The 17,508-nt window shown below is 34.2% G+C and overlaps 2 protein-coding genes across 3 annotated transcripts in view; one reads left to right on the top strand and one right to left on the bottom strand.

Annotated features, from left to right (window-relative positions):
* Positions 1-428: 428 nt before the first annotated feature.
* On the bottom strand, positions 429-6,795 carry Pect (phosphoethanolamine cytidylyltransferase). Its single transcript, XM_065347002.1, has 8 exons — positions 6,378-6,795; positions 6,133-6,270; positions 5,869-5,981; positions 5,556-5,622; positions 2,856-3,081; positions 2,564-2,764; positions 2,230-2,450; positions 429-1,462 (listed from the first exon to the last, which is right to left on the bottom strand). Exons 1-8 carry the CDS (start codon positions 6,422-6,424, stop codon positions 1,354-1,356), a joined length of 1,122 nt encoding a protein of 373 aa, XP_065203074.1. The 5' UTR covers positions 6,425-6,795; the 3' UTR covers positions 429-1,353.
* Positions 6,796-14,502: 7,707 nt separating this feature from the next.
* Positions 14,503-17,508, top strand: part of LOC135833287 (uncharacterized) — a 263,254-nt gene continuing 260,248 nt past the window's right edge. Inside the window, exon 1 of one of the 2 annotated variants that reach the window (XM_065347006.1) lies at positions 14,503-15,030. In XM_065347006.1, coding sequence (XP_065203078.1) covers positions 15,015-15,030 — 16 coding nt within the window. In that variant the 5' untranslated portion in view covers positions 14,503-15,014. The remainder of the gene's footprint in view (positions 15,031-17,508) is intronic. The other variant, XR_010556441.1, reaches the window with a different exon arrangement.

The following is a 17,508-nucleotide window of genomic DNA, read 5'->3' as shown; positions in this document are numbered from 1 at the left end:
TTGAAGAGACGGTGACGAAGTGTCCTCAATAAGACAGAGAAAAAAATGTAAAATTTCCAAGACGATATTTCACTTCCCCAGCAAGAGCTCAAAGTTGAAAAAATTTTAATACATACAATATATATTTGAATGGTTGAACTTGAAGATTTTTTAAATTTTATTTATATATTTTTTTGTTTTCTGATGGTCTTTTGATGTTTCTAGTACTTTCATATCATCACATTCAAACATTAGAACTCGAAATTATTTTTGTGAAAAAGAAAAACCTCTTGTTGGACTTCTGGACCGAAAGTGCAACATTTTCAAAACAATAAATGTTTTTGAACCACTACAAAAATTAATTTGATGTTATTTTTGCAAAAAAAAAAAAAAGAATAATAATTCGAACAAATGAATTAGAAATTGAAAAGAAAAAAAACTACAAAACATTTCAAGAGTAACAATTTTTCTATTTTCGAATACTGTATCATGCATCGCAATACATACTTATCACAAGACTAGATGTAAAATTAAGCATGACAATAAAGTAAAACATTGGTAACAAAATACTTAAAATGATGAAATGAAAGTACAAATCGATTACCTCGACAGCCAGCAGTACTTCCAAGCTCTAAATATCTTAATTAAATTATCCCCACCCCCCTCAAAAAAATTACAAATTCATTATAAACTTTATCTGTTATTGTAGGTAGGCATAGGTAATGTGATATGTAGGATGAACAAAAGGAATGTGTGAAAAAGCAGATAATTATTCTGATCACAATTTTTTGAAAAGTCAAAACTATAGAAGGCAACAATAGGCATAGAGCACATGCACAATAAATGCGAGATCCGGTCTCTTTATTAAGCAATATGTGAGCCCTAAAATCATACCCAGACCCACCAATACACTACATATTAACGTAATTTTAGGAGTTTTAGCAACTATAAGAGTGTTGTATCTTGGGTCCAATGAGCTCGCCAGTTTGAAAACACCAGAAAAGAAAATACTGAATCACATTTTTCGATTTCTATACAACTTAAGAAATATTTGTGTATTTTTTTTTTTTTAAATCACTTACATCCAGTAAGTACAAAATTTCTAAAAAAAGAAAAAATTGAAATAAATATCGTAGTATAAAAGCAATGAGTAGATAATTATTAAATGCGTATTGTAAGTAGGCCTGATCATTTGTGATGAAAAGGAAGGGAACGGATACATTTACACATTGGGATAATTATAAAAGTAAAACATGAATGTAACGATAACGATAGTAATTCAATACCACAAAAATGAATAAATAAATAAATAAACGAAACATTGATAAGATTATCATTACTTTACAAACAAAACTTTTGGACGTTTTAACGATGTTATTGATCAGCTTCCTGATGAACGCCATTGCTTCCATTTAGATCTAATTTCTTGATGAGTTCGATTTCTTTACGCTCTTTCGCGATGTTTCTTGCCTCGAATTCGAGCCTGTAAAATGAGAAAGTAGAATTTTGAGAATATTTTTGGATTTTTGAAACAAAAGAGAACATCAAATTATAAAATGGAATGAACAAAATTGTGAAAGAAAAAAAAAGCATTATAATCGATGAAAATTTGAGTATTATGAGACCAATCACTCGACTTAAAAAACAGAAAACCAAACAGGAAATTTAAAATTCAAATCTAAAAAAAATGTTGCAGATTTTTTACCCTTTGTTTACATCACTCATCACCAAATTTTTATTTGTTTCGTATTTAGTTCAAATTAGATTATGAAGATATAAATATTTAAAAGGTATTTTTTAGAATTCAAAACGTCAGAACAGCACGAAAACAGACCAAAAATACAAAAATTTCCTAGTTCACATTCTAGTTTACTTTAAATGAGTGGTTTCATGGAAAAGAGGCTTTGGTTCTTTTTTTTTTATTTTCAAAATATTGGAAATTTTTTTAAAATTAATTTTCGTTATATTCAGTGATACTGAAGTGTTTTTCCATAAAAAAAAAAATAATGAAAAATATTTCCCGAAATTTTCATCTAAAAATAATAAACCCGAAGTTGGATAAAATGGGAGGGGAGAAGGGATAATTTCTCTAATATCAAATTTTGAATAAACAGAAATCACTTATGGAACATCATACATAAGAAACAATTTCACAACACCGCAACGAAAAAAATTGAAAATTATCCACGACCTGCGCAATCGAGCCAAGTTCACTTTATGATTAAAACGATTCCCAAACATCCGACTTACCTATTGCGTATAATCCTTTCGACAATATTCTCTGTGGTCATCGTATTAGCCGAATCGACTAATTTGAATTTACCTATTCGTTTAGGTACCGCGTACGGATCAAATCCATCCTTATCAGGATCCACTTTAGTCATACCATGACACACCAGATCGACTCGGAAATGTTTCATCAATTCGATCGTAACTGAGTAAGGAGCACCAATTACTACTTCGGAAACGTACTACGTAAGTAAAGAAAACAACATGAAATTAATTACATGTAAATAATCGTAGATTTACGAACAATTTACGAAGGTCGCTCGTTAGAACAAAATCGAATATTACTCATACTCACTTTGCAAGCCAACACGCTTAATACTCTTTCGTGTAAATTCATTATGGGGTAATTCGATCCTTTGTAACGGTTTACTTCGGGATCAGTGTGCAATCCGACGATTAAAAAATCTCCTTCGGCTCGAGCTTTTTCTAAGAAATCCAGATGACCTACATGGAACAGATCGAAAGCTCCGGCTACGTAGACTATTTTATCTGTAGGCTGTATTAGAAACAAAAATCACAAAAATGAATTAGTGATCGAGATATATCGGAATATAAAGACGATAGTCGTTGAAAGGAAGGTCTATTACTTTGGGTTCTTTGCCTTCGCTGAACTGAATGATTTTTTGAGTAGTGGGTAAAAATTGCGAACAACCGGTGTAAGGGCTGCGAGCTTGAGCATCTAATCCCATCGTCGACGAGCCTTCTTTCTCGACGAAGTATTCTTTATCACCTCGGCCAAAATGACCTCTGGTCATTAGCAACATCCTGCCGACTAGGTCGGTCGTTGATACGCCGGCTGTTCTTGATATCTCTCTATAAATAAATAAACATCTGCGTTAAATTTACCACGATAAAGTACCTACCTAGATAATTCGTTCGTATAACATGATACGTAAAATAAGTGCGTGTAACGTAACCGTAACTATATACATTATACATTCCAAGTTGACCACTGTCCATCGTCCACCGTTCACTATAATCAATACGCTTGCTCGCATTTCAAATTCGATAGTTCTTCTTAATCTGATTTACTCCCAAAGTCAAGTATATGGATCATAAATACAATGTCGTAATAATGGTGAAAAAAAATGTAAAAAAATTGGGGCAGACAAGGTTTAGCTCGAGGTAAAGATGACAAAGTACTACTTTGCTACCTGCGTAGGTACTTTACGTATCAAAAACTCATCAAAAATTGATACGATATGGAATATACGTAGGACGAGGCACGATATTATCTCTTCTCGAAATCATCCAATTCCGACAAATAACTTTATCATTGCAGTTAGCACGAAGACGAATAATATTTTCGATTCAATGTGAACTATAAAAAATACGCGCTGCAACGACCTAATTTTTCGAGGTCTTTTTTCACTACAATATCTAAATAATATGTGCAATCATTTTCCTCGTCCTCATTCCAATTGTCATTACTTGATTAATCACTGAAAATTTTACAAGTAGGGGGGGGGGGAGTTGAAGGGGTTGAATCAAAAAAATATGTCGATATTTGTGTTCAGGGCTTTATGTGACTTTTGTTTTACATTTTGAATAAATTTTGAGGCTTTGTACCCTACTCTTCTTCTTCTTCATGGTTGACTGAGAAAAATTCTAAAAATTTATGTATGCTTACTGATTTTTTTTCAAATTTTCAAATTACACCACCAAACTTATTAAAATTAAAAAAAAAAATTTCAAAAATTTCTGAAATGAAATTCGAAGATGAAAATTTGCACAGTGAAGTTGAATTTAAATAAATAAAGGTTTATTGTAATTTGATTTCAATTGAAACTACATACTTGGATCAGAAATTATTAAATAAAATTTCAATTGAAGAAAAACGAAAAAAAATAATATTTTAATTGTTTTATTTTTGTCTCTTTATTTTTTTTAATTTTTTTAGATTTCGACATTATCATTTTTTACATTCATTAAAATTGGTATTTTTCTATTCAGAACTCGAATTTTAGAAAAAAAAATGAAAGAAAAGCTCCAGATTATGGCTAAGTGCTCGAGTTGACTCAGCTTTCGATTATCTTATTTTCATCCTTTTCCCAAAATCGGATTGATTTGACTAAGAATGATCCAGTACCAATACCAATACACTAACTACTACATCGAAACAAAATTTCTTTTGAACGTGAAATGATCGATTTGGAAAAACGTTAATCCTCAATTATTTAAATTCCCCACAGAATGTCAGAAAAAATTCTCGTAATGTTTTAACCATCAATAGATCATGAAAGGTTGCTTATCTCTCACGTTTTAAACAATTATTTATTGAACAAAACTGGAAATTTATCAACATAGAAAAGTTCGGTGAACACTGAAAACTTTACACATCTAACTCACACATTTCATCTCAATATAAACCTAAAATGGTCCCCTTTCCTCGTAAAATCTCTAGCAATACAGCAAGAAGGTAAACAGCTACGATTCATCAAAATATCGAACAAATTTCAAGAAATGATCGACTGATCTCAGAAGATGAATGACGTATTGTTTACCTCAACAACACAACCACCAATCTGACGTTATATTTGAATCAACAGATCATCTCGATCGATGAATACTCATTACTCACACTAGAACTCCAATATTCAACATGCCTAATAATCAAAAACCAGAACTAAACAACTCAACTAATGACTCACACCGTTTTTCCAATCTACAAAAATAAATAACATCGACGACAACAAGACCATCAAAAACACATAAACAATTATAATTAATAGTAAATAAGCGACGATGCATTAATTAAAGCGTAAAATTCTACCTTCTACGATAAGTTAGGTCTATCTACCGGTATTACGACGAAATTCGTTCCAATTATCACGCAATCTTTGTACCATTTGTCAACTTTCTCGTAAACAATAAGAAAATAAAGCTTATTGAATAGGTACATAATACGATAAGCGTCGAGGAAATTTTTGAATTTTTTTTTTTTTCGTTAACAGTGCATGAAACCTTATCAACGCACTCAAAGGTTTTTCAAGTTTCAGTCTGGTGACACTTGAAATACCTACGATAAGATAAAGTCGATAAAGTCGAGCGTATAATTAAGTATAGTATTATACGAGTATCATTACAGTATACGAGTATTATGGCGAACGATGGCAATGCCAGCGGTAATAGCAATAGCGGCGGCTCGACTAATAAATTATGTAAATCAGTCTTTCTAAACCCGAACGACGAAGACCGTTATTATTTGCTTTTATTAATAACATTCGATATGGTTGTAGCATGTTGTAGTTGTAGCTGTGCAACATTGTGCTGCGATGTGCACTTACTTGTATCTTCCACATTTCTTGACTAAATGATACGTGTCAACGCCGTCAGCGCCGATGGAAATATCATCTGAAAATTACGACAGAGTTAATCGAATGAATTTTTTCTCGCTACAAGTACAAGGTCATTAACGAATATACACAGCATGGGTACTTGATGGAAGTTGGAAGGCGGAGAGAGAGACCTTGAAGAAAGTGAACATACAGGAATTATGTGTACTTGGTTGTGTAGTTGTAAATGTTTACTCGTCGTACGACCAAAGGAGGATTTCCCATAGGAAGTTGAGAAGTTATATCTCGGTATTTTTCAACTTACCACCATGAACACAGAAATCACAATTGTATTTATCCAAGGTTTCGATTGTCGTTACATAAGGGGCTGCTTCTACCACTTCGTCGACCCATTTTATACCTCTGACCATTTTGTATCTGAAATGATCGAAAATACGGTTAGACTATTGATAATTAATCGTACGTAGATCGATGTCTCGAAACTGATTCTTTTAGTTGGTAATACGTATTTATTTGAAATGAAAATGTAGTACTCTGTAAGAAGGGATGAAGTAATCATTGGCGATACCTTTCTTGTTCGTTGAAAACTGGAGGTCCTTTATGTTTAGAGATTTCTTCATCTGTATGGACTCCAACGACTAAGTAGTCACCGAGTGCTTTAGCTTGTCTGAGAGCATTCGCGTGTCCAAAATGTACGATATCGAAGCTGTAATCAAAGTTAGTCGTTCGGTTAACAGAATACGTAATAGAAAATCCATCTCCTATGCCACGAAATACTTTACATAGAGTATTATATTTGATGAAATTACTCACCATCCATCGCACCAAACTCTAACTGGTTTCTTCTCAGCAGTGGACATTGTTGCACGTTAAATTATTTCTCACTGCAATATCGATTCGATTAGCAACGCACGTATTTTCAAGTTAATACTGGACTGTATACTGTTGTTGATCGTCGTGTTCGCAATGAATCATAACTCGATGAATAGATTAGAGATGACGGAGAACCAGCACCAGGTACACGGACAACCATTCGAGTACAGCTACCGAACCAACACTGATACTTCTCACTTCTCACAGCATAATTTGCTCATTAAACCATACCATTAACGCGACGAAACAATATACGAATTACAAAATCATATAGAAGGGATTATTTTCGACGCTCTTATCAACTTATCACACGTTACACTCGGTTCGTTCCATAAACATAATTGTGACGTCATTTGAAACAGCGACCGAACGAAATATGGGGTGATACGAGAAGCAGAACGCGAACGCGCACCTCGTTTTGTATGTCTAAAACATCACTACATTTGCCATGTGATGTACAACTAGCACTATCCAGTGGTTTACCAGCGAGATATTGTTCTGCGAATCAACAGAAGTCTCATACAGATAGCATTCGAAGACAATATTTGTAATTTGAAAGCTTGATCGGTGCTGCTGTCCCAATAGAGTAAACTTTTCGTTGAAATGTATCAAGCAGAACGATTTCTTTTTACCAATAGGTATAAAAATCAGGTGTATTTATTCAATTTTGAAGTTATTGCTCACATGGAACTTCTTCCTCCATTATCAAAGATCTCTCTGGCAGTGGCTGAGTCTGACTCTGAGGAGTGCAATCTCAGAATTAGTAAAGTAAAAATAATGAATACTGTAGATTATCATCAGTTTTTCGATGTAAATGGTGTAGTTGGCATTTAGGTCATTCCATGTCAATTCGACTTCTCATGTCTTTCGATTTTGTTCAATTTTTTTTTCATAATCTACCCACCCAACAACTCACAAAAGCAGCATCAGTTTGCCATCAGCACCCTTCTAGTGCATTTTTTCAAAACGTACTCTACTGAACAATTTTTACACTTTTTATTTCAAAGGTCCTGGGGTGGAGTGTTTGGAAACTCAAACTAGTCTCAATCAGGGCTTTGGATGAAGCTCAATCGAAAAACTGAGGTCATATTCGTGTTCAGCACCCCCGAAAACATACCCCTTGATCTATCACATCACCCTGTCCACAAGCCTGGGAAACCTGAAAACCCCGGAAAAGTCCAGGAATTTTGGAAATTTTACAGCATTTTTTACTCAAAAGTCAGAGAATTTTGTGAACGGTTACTTCAAACAGATTTTTCCATTTCTCATAATGAAAAAATTCACCTTTGCTTTGCTCAGGCAATTTTTTCGCAGATTGGTTTTATCGAAAATTGCCAAATTCCCAGAAAGTCTTGTTTTTTGCAGAAATTGTTTTAATCTTGCATTTTATTAACTTACGAGTTATGAGTATCATTAAAAAATCTCGCTTTTTGGTGCTAAAATGTTTCGCTTTTTTGCTAAAAATAGTCAAGAAACCTTGCCTTTTACTGAAATTATCATATGGAAGTCTCGTTTTCTGTCAAAAATAGCAAAAAGTCTCACATTTAGCCTAAATTGTCAAGAATTTTCTTCTTCTTTTTTTTTTTGCAAAAATATGATAAGAATTATTGTGTAGTTTTTTGCATTTGAAAACTCTCACTCTTTTCTAATAATAGTTCTAATGTGTTGTTTTTTCGCCAGAAATTGCTAAAAAAAAAAACTTATTTTTTGCTGAAATTGTCAAAAGTCTTGTATTATTGCCAGAATAAATCGCGAAAGTTCTTAATTTCTGGCCTAAAATTGCCAAAAAGAAATATTTTTTTTCAATCAAGAAGTTGCCAGATATATTTTTGTAGTTCAACTTTTTCGGCAAAAATTGGGAAAAGAATTGCTTTGGCAGTAATTGACGAAAAGTCCTGCTTTTTGCTGAAATTAAACAAGTTTCTATGGAGTTTCATTTTTAGATTTTGATTGAAAACACAAAGTTCTGGTTTTTTGGTGATTTTTTTTCTGCATTAAAATATGTATTGCCCATGTTTTAGTCACTTTTTTTTTGTTACTTTTTGGTTATTTTTTGAGCTTTTTTAGATTACTAAATTCACCTTTTTGCGGAAAAAATGGGTACAAGTCCTGAAATTTGAAAAAATTATTGATTAAATTTTTAAAATGTTGACATTAAGAAAAATTTTATTTCTTTATGAAGTCGTTCTATTTTTCGAATTGTAAATTTTTTGAAGCTTTTGCCCTCACTTCGCTCGGACAATTTGACACGCTCTAAAACTTTAGAAAATAGAATAATTGAACCGAAAAATTACAAAAATAATACTCAAGCCAGAAAAATGCGAACTACCTTATTAATACGAGTACAATTTATGTTTTTTCTAACAGAATTACTCCTATTTTGATATGTACCATCGATTGAGCTCAGCACGTTAAAATCTTGATTTCCCCCCTAAAAAAAAACCTTATTGAGCACACAGTCATGCTTTTAAAAAAAAGGGCACAACTGTAGATCTATTCACGGTATTTGGAGCTCATGATGTTCGAAAAAATTTGACACCCCCCCCCCTCCCATCTCAGAATTTGACCCAAAATAACTCAATTTTGAAAGTTACAGGAAAAATCAAATGAAAAATTATCGAGCACTTGCTAGTGTGTTTCAAATGTAAATTCTTCAATTTTTTTGAAAAAAAATGCATAAACACTTTTTTAGGGGTGCCTAAAGTGGGAGGCTATAAAAAAGGGTTCAAAATTACGAATATGCAGGGAGCTTAATTCAACTTTTTCATCTAGATTATTGAATATATATCTCAAAACGTTACGTTTGGCGCAAATCGCAGGTTTCTAGTTTTCCAGGGGTTCCCAAAATATCGAATTTTTTGAGTAACCTTACCAGCGGAAAATTGTATTGAGCTCAAAATTTGGTAGGATGAAGGTCTTTCGGATACTTATAAACTGTAAAAAGCTTTTTAGCGGGGTTCAAAGGGGTAAGGTCAAAATGGTGATTCCAAAATTTTCCAAAAATTGAAACCCTCCCAATTTCTGCCCCTGGGGGTCGAAAATAGGAAAATCACCTCACATAACGTTTATCGGGTTCAAACAGATATACTAAGTGGTTCCTAAAATTTTTTTATTCACAACTTTGGGAGCCCAAAAAATGATCATTTTGGGTTAACTAACCACGGATTCGTATTTAGTGCATTTATTACAACATTTTAAGAGTAGTCGAGTCGATAACTGTGCGGGGCCCAAAAAATGCCCTTATCGGGACTCCTCCTTTGAAGAGAAACTAGTATATCTTGAAACAGCATAAAAGCTTATATCTGCGGTCACTTTTGTATAATTTTAAGTTACAGCTCACTCTTATAGCTCTATTTTGAAATTTGAAAGTTCAACTTTCAACTTTTGAAAACTTTAATTAACGCTCGTGAATCAAATTTGAATGCCCTTTCATGCTGAAATCAGTGCAACTGCAGGTCTACACTTATCCTCCATCTCTAAAATCATTTACTCAAATGTCAAAACCTCAATCAAAACAGGGGAGGAGGACTTACTCTTATCCTGACAAAGATGAAAATCTCATGTTTCAGGTGAATTATTTTTCATAGGTATCTTCTCCATTTAATAAAACCTTCATTCTTTTCTTTGTGAAAGGCAACAACGATTCGTGGATCAGGTTCTACTATTGGTAATACATATTTGCTTCCTATTATGAGATTTGAGAAAATTCGATCCACCTGACTGACCTGACCAATCCACTGTGTTGTGTATTGTTGATAATTGATATTTTAAGGGTATGGAAAATTGATCAATATTGGCATTGAAACTAGAAGAGAAGTTACAAATTAACTAATGAGCAAAAACCCTTTTGCAATCAAAGCTGTTGGCGTGTTGAGAACCATTTTTTTAAGGTTTTGTCGATGTGGATGTTGAAGAAAAGTTTCTTTTTTCAGGAGTACATATTTGAAATGCCTATAATTACAAGCTCATTCGGGCAAGTTTTTGAATTAAAATGACAACAATGAGAAAAATAACCCAATACTTTCGAACAAGTTTTTCTCATCATTCCTTCAACTGTTATGTGTGCTTCCCTGCTCATTTTTGAGGGATAACAATTAATTTAATACCGCCGATTTCAAGTTTAGATCTTGTTTGAATCCACAGTAATGTATTTTCAAATAGGTATATAGTATACTTATATTTGAAAATGTCAAACGTGGCGAACATTTTTCAAAATTTATTATACAGTTTGGAAACATCTGAAACTCAATAACTTTCGATCTGAATAAGATTGTTCGGCTTGTTCCTGTGAGCCCTCTGATTTCAAATTTAATTTTAAATTCTTAGGAAGTACAGTACCTAAGTGAAATGTTCAGCTTGCTGTTGCGATGATGTCATGGACAGCCTTGTATGGTCGATTCCTAATTTCTCATGTCTGTAAATTGGGAGTCAAATTGTCGAGATTTTTGACTTGGTTCAACGATTATACGAGTAGTATTTCCTTGCTTTGAAATCTCCTTAAGTTAGTACGAAACGCATTCGTCTTATGCTATACTCTCCAAGACCTTCTGCAACTTGACTAATGTCTATTTATCTAAGGACTAGAAATTTTCCTGGTTCAACAATATTTAAGTGTAGGTACATTCTCCTCTTCAATGGAGAGCTTCGAACATCTTTTATAAATTTCAATTGCGAATACGCGTTTCGAAGACTAACTCTCATAACCATAACAGCATCTTTAACCAAATTGATATTTTCTTTACAATTTCAAACTTTTATTTGGATTTTTTGATAAAGTTCAGAACTTGCGTAAGTGCGAGGTTTTTTTTTTATTTCCAGTAGATTTTAGAATGTAATGTTTTATACGTCTTTTTCCAACATTATCTGTGATCGGATACGATCCCTACGTAGTACGTACTCGAATTAAAAATGCATGTACCTACCTATTAAAAATTTACAAACAGTCAAACACTTTACTTCTGTATTTCTCAGCTAAATTCCTTTTTTCCATAATATTTCTCTGGAAATTCGTCACCCTATTCATACCCCGATGCGAATGATTTCGCTTTCATCCTAATTGCAACAAATTCCCCGAACGTTAATTACAAACACTCAACGAGATTGGTAGGCTGAAAACTGAAAAGTTTACGCATTGTTGAAGATTATTAATACCCCGTTGCGTGGTTTAATAAACTACTCGAAAACAAACGGACACCAGCGAAATGGATAATGGAAATAATGAAGTGTGAAGTTTAATCCCTCGTTATATTCTTACCGGCTTTTGTGCTTTGTTATTCATTATTCATTATTTTCTGCTTTATCACGATGTGATTCGTAATTTTCAATCGTGACGCAACTGATTTTACAGCACGTTGCTGAAATATACACGTAAGAAGTACCTATGCTACCTACTTTATATATTTACCTAATAATACTATACCGAGAGAGACGGTAATAAATTTAAAAATTACACACGACAAGGTGATAAATTAGTCGAAGGGTGCGAATATTTTTCTCTCGAAAAAGGTGTCTCAACAATGTAAAACATTCTCCGGTGTCTCATAACACGATGACTGACGGTCTCATTCGAGTTAGGCCTATGATTCATCGAAAATCGTACATACATACTCAGTATTTATCCTCGTGGAAAACTGGATCGATTCTCGAAGTTTATTTTCATTTTTTTTCTACTTACTGATACTGGTGCAGGCAAAGTTCACGGAGTAGAATATGGCGGTAATGCGAGTAGTTGAGTTTTATATAGGAATTACCATCTCTTGGTTTCTTTCAACCACACAACAATTGCTTGTAAATCGCCGATTTCTACTCGTAAATTTAAATAATCGAGTCGATAAATTTTACCCCAGACTGAGAAAATGGGTCGGCGGGTACGTATATTACGCGAAACTTTGGTCGCAGCCTCTTAGAAAACAAGTGAACATTACGGTATTAAAAGTCATTGTTGGAAAAATGGCTCTTTTAGAAATATCGCGTTCTCTAAAGGTAGTTTTTCTTTTTTTATTACTCTATAGCCAATGATGTATTCGGTATTGTAAATCGATAATAACTCTTGATGAAGTTTTCAAAATGCTTCTAACTGCTGTGCTATGGAGCATTTGTAGGTATCTTCCTTCTGGTATAGTTCAATTCATTTGTCTGGTGCAATGTCGAATTGTATTGTACGATTTGTTAGTATTTTTTCGCGACCTATCGTTTGACCAAGTTCTATTGTATGTACTTGATTATTTTTTACTGAATCTCATTCTGAGATAAATATAGTATAATCACGTGATTATGATTCGTGATATTTTGAGTTGTACTCCATGGAAGTTTGGAATATTGAATGTATCATTTTCATTTCAGAAAAAATTTTTTATTTGCGTGAAAATTACCCCTTTCTTGGTGAAAACAATGAAATTTCCAATGCTTTGGAGGAACATAAAATTGTTTGAAAAGCACAGAAAATGAACTTGAGTATTGTGATGAATGGCATAAAAATCCTCCAAAATATTATAACAAAAACGAAAACGAAAAAGATAAAATAATCACTGCAATTTTCAAATTTGTCAAAAAATCGACTTTCAACTTCAACTACTTGAAAGTTGATTCTGTGGTCTTGGTGACATGCTCTTTCAGAGACAAAAATTTTAGCTCAGTCGAAGTCGACAAGTTGTGAAGGTTTCCTTGTTAAGTTGTTAGCAGTTAAAAAAAACTTCACTGTTCTCAATGGATTTTAATATGTTTTGAAGTGGAAAAAATTATGACAAAATTGATTTGATATTTTTATTTATTTTTTTGCATTTGAGCCTCATCATTACCTACATATGTACCCTCATTTTAATTGCATGTAATAAATTGTCGATATTGTAACTTTTGTTACATTTTTCGATTTTTGGAGAATTTTTAAAAATTCAAGTGATCTATTTTTAACCAACAAGATCTTTTAATAATATTGAGGTTCGACTTGGTGCAGGGTGCTGATTTGATTTGAGATTCATTTTAATTTCTAAGGAGGTGCATATACTAAGGGCCATATTTATAGACGATACTTAGCAATTGCTTGGCTAAGTAGCGGATTTCTTTTCAATTTTTCTAGCAAATAACTTAAAAATTTCACATTTTTGAATTGATATATGAATACTCCAGGATCCAATCTCTCAATTTAATGATAGATCCACTTTTAGAAATTCAATCATGACTGGAAAATTAACTTTGAAAATCATTACTTAGCCAAGCAATTGCTAAGTATCGTCTATAAAAATATGGCCCTTAGTAATTTCGTTGTATAAGAAGCGTTATTTTGTGGCTCAACCAATCAGATTTTCGAATAATATCATTATTTCATTTCCTACTGGAATGTACCTTGTACCAGTTGTACCTATCTCGAATTAAATCAGCACTCTGTAATGTCATATTTTTGGTCTCTCGATCGATTAATAATAGCTTTCACTTTAGCCTTTATAAAATAAGCCTTTTTAGAGCTTCTTCCAGCAGATTTTTCACATCGTCTAACTTTAGGGGCACTGTTGTAAAAAGAGCCAAAATAAAGACAGTGCATATTTTCTTCACAGAATTTCTGAAGGTTTTAAAATGGCTGGAAAACGCCATCAATCGATTCAATTAATCAGCCTCAGCACTAGATTTAATCATTCTGTTGAAAGTTGTAAAACAAAAATTCGCTAAACATTAAATCCACTGACTAGTGAGTGATTTTTTTTTTCACGAAAGTTTTGGAGATTTTAATATGTAACTTTACTTATAAGAAGTGCTAAAAACGTTTTTTATATATGAGAAACCGAAACGAGAAAGCAAAACCGAATTCACGTTAACGTTTTATGGAAAACGCTATCTATAGGCGTTTATTAGAAGGTACAACTTCGAGAGAAATCATGGGAAAAGAGAAATGCATACGCCACAGGATGAGTATGCACTATGCAGTACCAGTACTTTATACAAATTATTGTTATTGAAAAAAAAACGTGTTTCGATTTCGATTCGAATTTTGATAAAAGTAAAGATAATGGTTTCATTGGTTTGCATTTCATTTCGGCCATTTTAATTTCTAAAAATAGAGTATTTTTTGTATCATGCCAACGTTAGCAACGTTCGTACTATCTGATAATCTTGTGTAACTTTACGTCTTTTCGTCATTATTCGTGTCTCGTATGGTTTATGGTAACTTGGTAAGGCTCTAGTCCTAGTATTGGTGCCTTTAAATTTCATATCGTCAATCTAAGCGAAAAGATAAGAAGACGTCCAGACAACTGAGTGAGTTTTTCGTTAATTTCGTTCGCATTTACTTCAGTCTTCAGTTCGTTTCTAACTTCATTCGACAATCGACATTCGACTTGTCATTGTTTGCGAGGAATCGGTCGCGTTGAGGATTGCACGTTGTCATCTCAATCCGTTTCCGGATACTTTTTCGTGAAAATTTTCGTTTTTTTTCAATTATTATAGTCGCGATTTGGTCTAATTATTTTCGCGGATCGTTAACGTGCATTTTTTGGTGATTTTTCGAACAATTCGATATAGGAATTTCGTGTAACCAGCGTGCAGTACCATATGCTGCAGTAGACAAAAGATGGTTTGGTGCCGGTGATGAGTTTACCACATGGTGAGTGTTTTTTCCAGTATTTAATTATAATATGAGATTATTAGTATGCTCGATTAAGTCGTAGTATGTACGAATAAGTACGTGTTTACGTTATATTGTGTTAGTGATGTACTCAAGTTTTGGTCATTCATTTCGTGACAAATTTTCACGTTATTTTATGAACACCCTGTATGTTGGCTGCTTTGTCAGTTCTTGCCCTTTGACTATATATACATGGACTACTATCTTCATTGTTGCCGATGACGCCGAAGTAATAGAGGTACTAGATCGGGAGCATCGGGAATTTTCATGCGCGCGCAGGAATCCCACCCACCCTCGCACCTTCCAATCACGGTGAACCACGGAGCGACGAACACCCTCCTACGTTCCAACTACCGCTACGCTCATGCAACGAAATCTCGCGCATGCTCAGAGCCCATGTCCCGATCTAGTACCTCTATTGCTTTGGCTTCACGATTCCCATTCAACAACAATAGGAGATAGCAGTCCATGTATATATAGTCAAAGTTCTTGCCACGATTCTTGCTCGTGTTACGTCATCAGTTCAGTTTACAGAAGTACATTCTGTGTAGTTTATTTTTTCGCACGCCCAAGCTCTTACCTATTCGTATTTGGATTCCGATCGGAAACCTAATTTTGTAAAATCTAGAAAGAATTCGATGATCAGAAAAGTTGAGAAAAAAAGGGTAAAAAATGTGTGATAGATTTTATGATTTTTTCATATTGGAGATTTTGATGATTTGATGTACGTATTTTTGTTCAAAATACACGTTAAATTACTCGTAGATACCTACTAGAAAGTACATATGCGATTTATGTAAACGTCATGTAAATATTTTATCTCGGCTTCTTTACCTACTTATATGAATAATAATTACGACCTACAAAACAATACTGATTCAATTTGGATACATATTTCTTGGGATCAGTGGTATTTATTCATCAAGGGGCGCATGGTTATTTTTTCCAACGATCGATGGTAGAAGTATCCAATGTAAATAAAATCAGGCTTTATCACATCCGGTGATTTGTTCAACATCGAGAGACTTTGAAGTTGGAACGTCCATAATATACCATCGATCTATTATTTATCGGTTATGGCTGTTTTAGCAGTAGGGTATTTCTTTGATTTTGGTTATTGGTAGGTACTAGTACAGGATGCCCAGAAATATCGAAAACCCCTAAAAAAGTTTTCTACTAAAATACTTTGGTTGGTCACAGTGAATGATGATAATGATAGCACATGATTGGTTGTTGGACTGGAGAGATAACATTCCACCAATCATATGCATCTATTTCAAGTTGCCATTGCCAACCTATATTTTTAATGATAAACTTTCTTTGGGGTGCTCGATATTTCTGGGCATCCTGTACCTACCTACCTATATCAAAATGCCTTTTCAATGGGGAAAAAATTGAATTTACTTACTTTTACGGTGATTACATTGATCAGCCTCACACAGATTCAAACTCATATTGCAATCGAAAGAGCTATCATTCAATCCACATGCAAAACGTGTTGTGGATGTAATCTCATTCCATTGATTTAATGAATACTGGGTTGCCTTCAGAATAACAACACATCACACCAAGCACACCAAGGCGTTTTTTTGCACTGCGAATTGAATTTATCGTTCAAAAACGCGGTGCGCTTTAATTCATGACGTCATTCTTAAATTCTGATACTAATAATGGACAAAAACCTCGAGGTAGTTTGTCGCAGGTATCAGGGTTCAATATTATTCGATTTCGATGTAATTTTAGGCATTACGACGGTTTCGACGATAGCGAGATTGATTAATTAAACGAAACGAAAAAAGTTTTTTGTAGTTGAATAAGCCATACAGTCTTTCAAAAATGGACTAAAACTGCCCTGAGTGTTTAGTCGCGGTTGATGTAATTTAACCATATCTTCGGTTATTAGGGCGGCGTCGTTGTTGGCGGCAGATCTGGCGACGAATTCTTCGTTGTTGTCGTTTGCGACGGCGTCGGTTCTGCTACCTATAGAAGTATTGTCTTTGATTTATAGAAGGTCGCCTTGCACCATGGAATGGACGCATTCGTTATAGAGCTGTACGCAGAGTTCTCAGCTGCCATGACTCAGTGACGGATCCAAATGCCATTCGGCATTTTCTTGAATACGAGCGTTTGGAATCCGCGGTCGCTGGGCCTGGTTTCCGACGCGACGCGACGTGACATATATTTTAAAGGACGGCGTTACAACACTGTAAATGACGCCATGCACGGTGTCATCCGACATTGGTTCGTCGTCATCATCGATTGGGCTGCTGACATGCGGGGTAGCGGGGAATTCGCATGGCGTAGTGGCACTCAGGTCCATCTCGAGTGAGGCTAACTCAGCTTCGACACAATCCGACCATGTAAAAGGCTCTTCCTCGTTTGCCAGTCGTGAGGGGGGAGGCGGTACCATGGTTTCTTCGATGTCCATGGCGATCGACTCGTCGAGCTGTTGAGTTA

Source organism: Planococcus citri, chromosome 1, assembly GCF_950023065.1.
Source record: "Planococcus citri chromosome 1, ihPlaCitr1.1, whole genome shotgun sequence".
Classification (NCBI taxonomy): Eukaryota; Metazoa; Arthropoda; class Insecta; order Hemiptera; family Pseudococcidae; genus Planococcus; species Planococcus citri.
The sequence above is the reverse complement of the archived record's forward strand: the minus strand, read 5'-3'. Positions and strand labels throughout refer to the sequence as shown.

Excerpts from the sequence above, each read along its gene's own strand:
- Pect (XM_065347002.1), bottom strand. The coding sequence starts at position 6,424 with ATGTCCACTGCTGAGAAGAAACCAGTTAGAGTTTGGTGCGATGGATG. Across the intron at positions 6,271-6,377 it reads AGAGTTTGGTGCGATGGATG|CTTCGATATCGTACATTTTG; the intron begins GTGAGTAATTTC and ends CTTTGATTACAG. Across the intron at positions 5,982-6,132 it reads GTTTTCAACGAACAAGAAAG|ATACAAAATGGTCAGAGGTA; the intron begins GTATCGCCAATG and ends CGATCATTTCAG.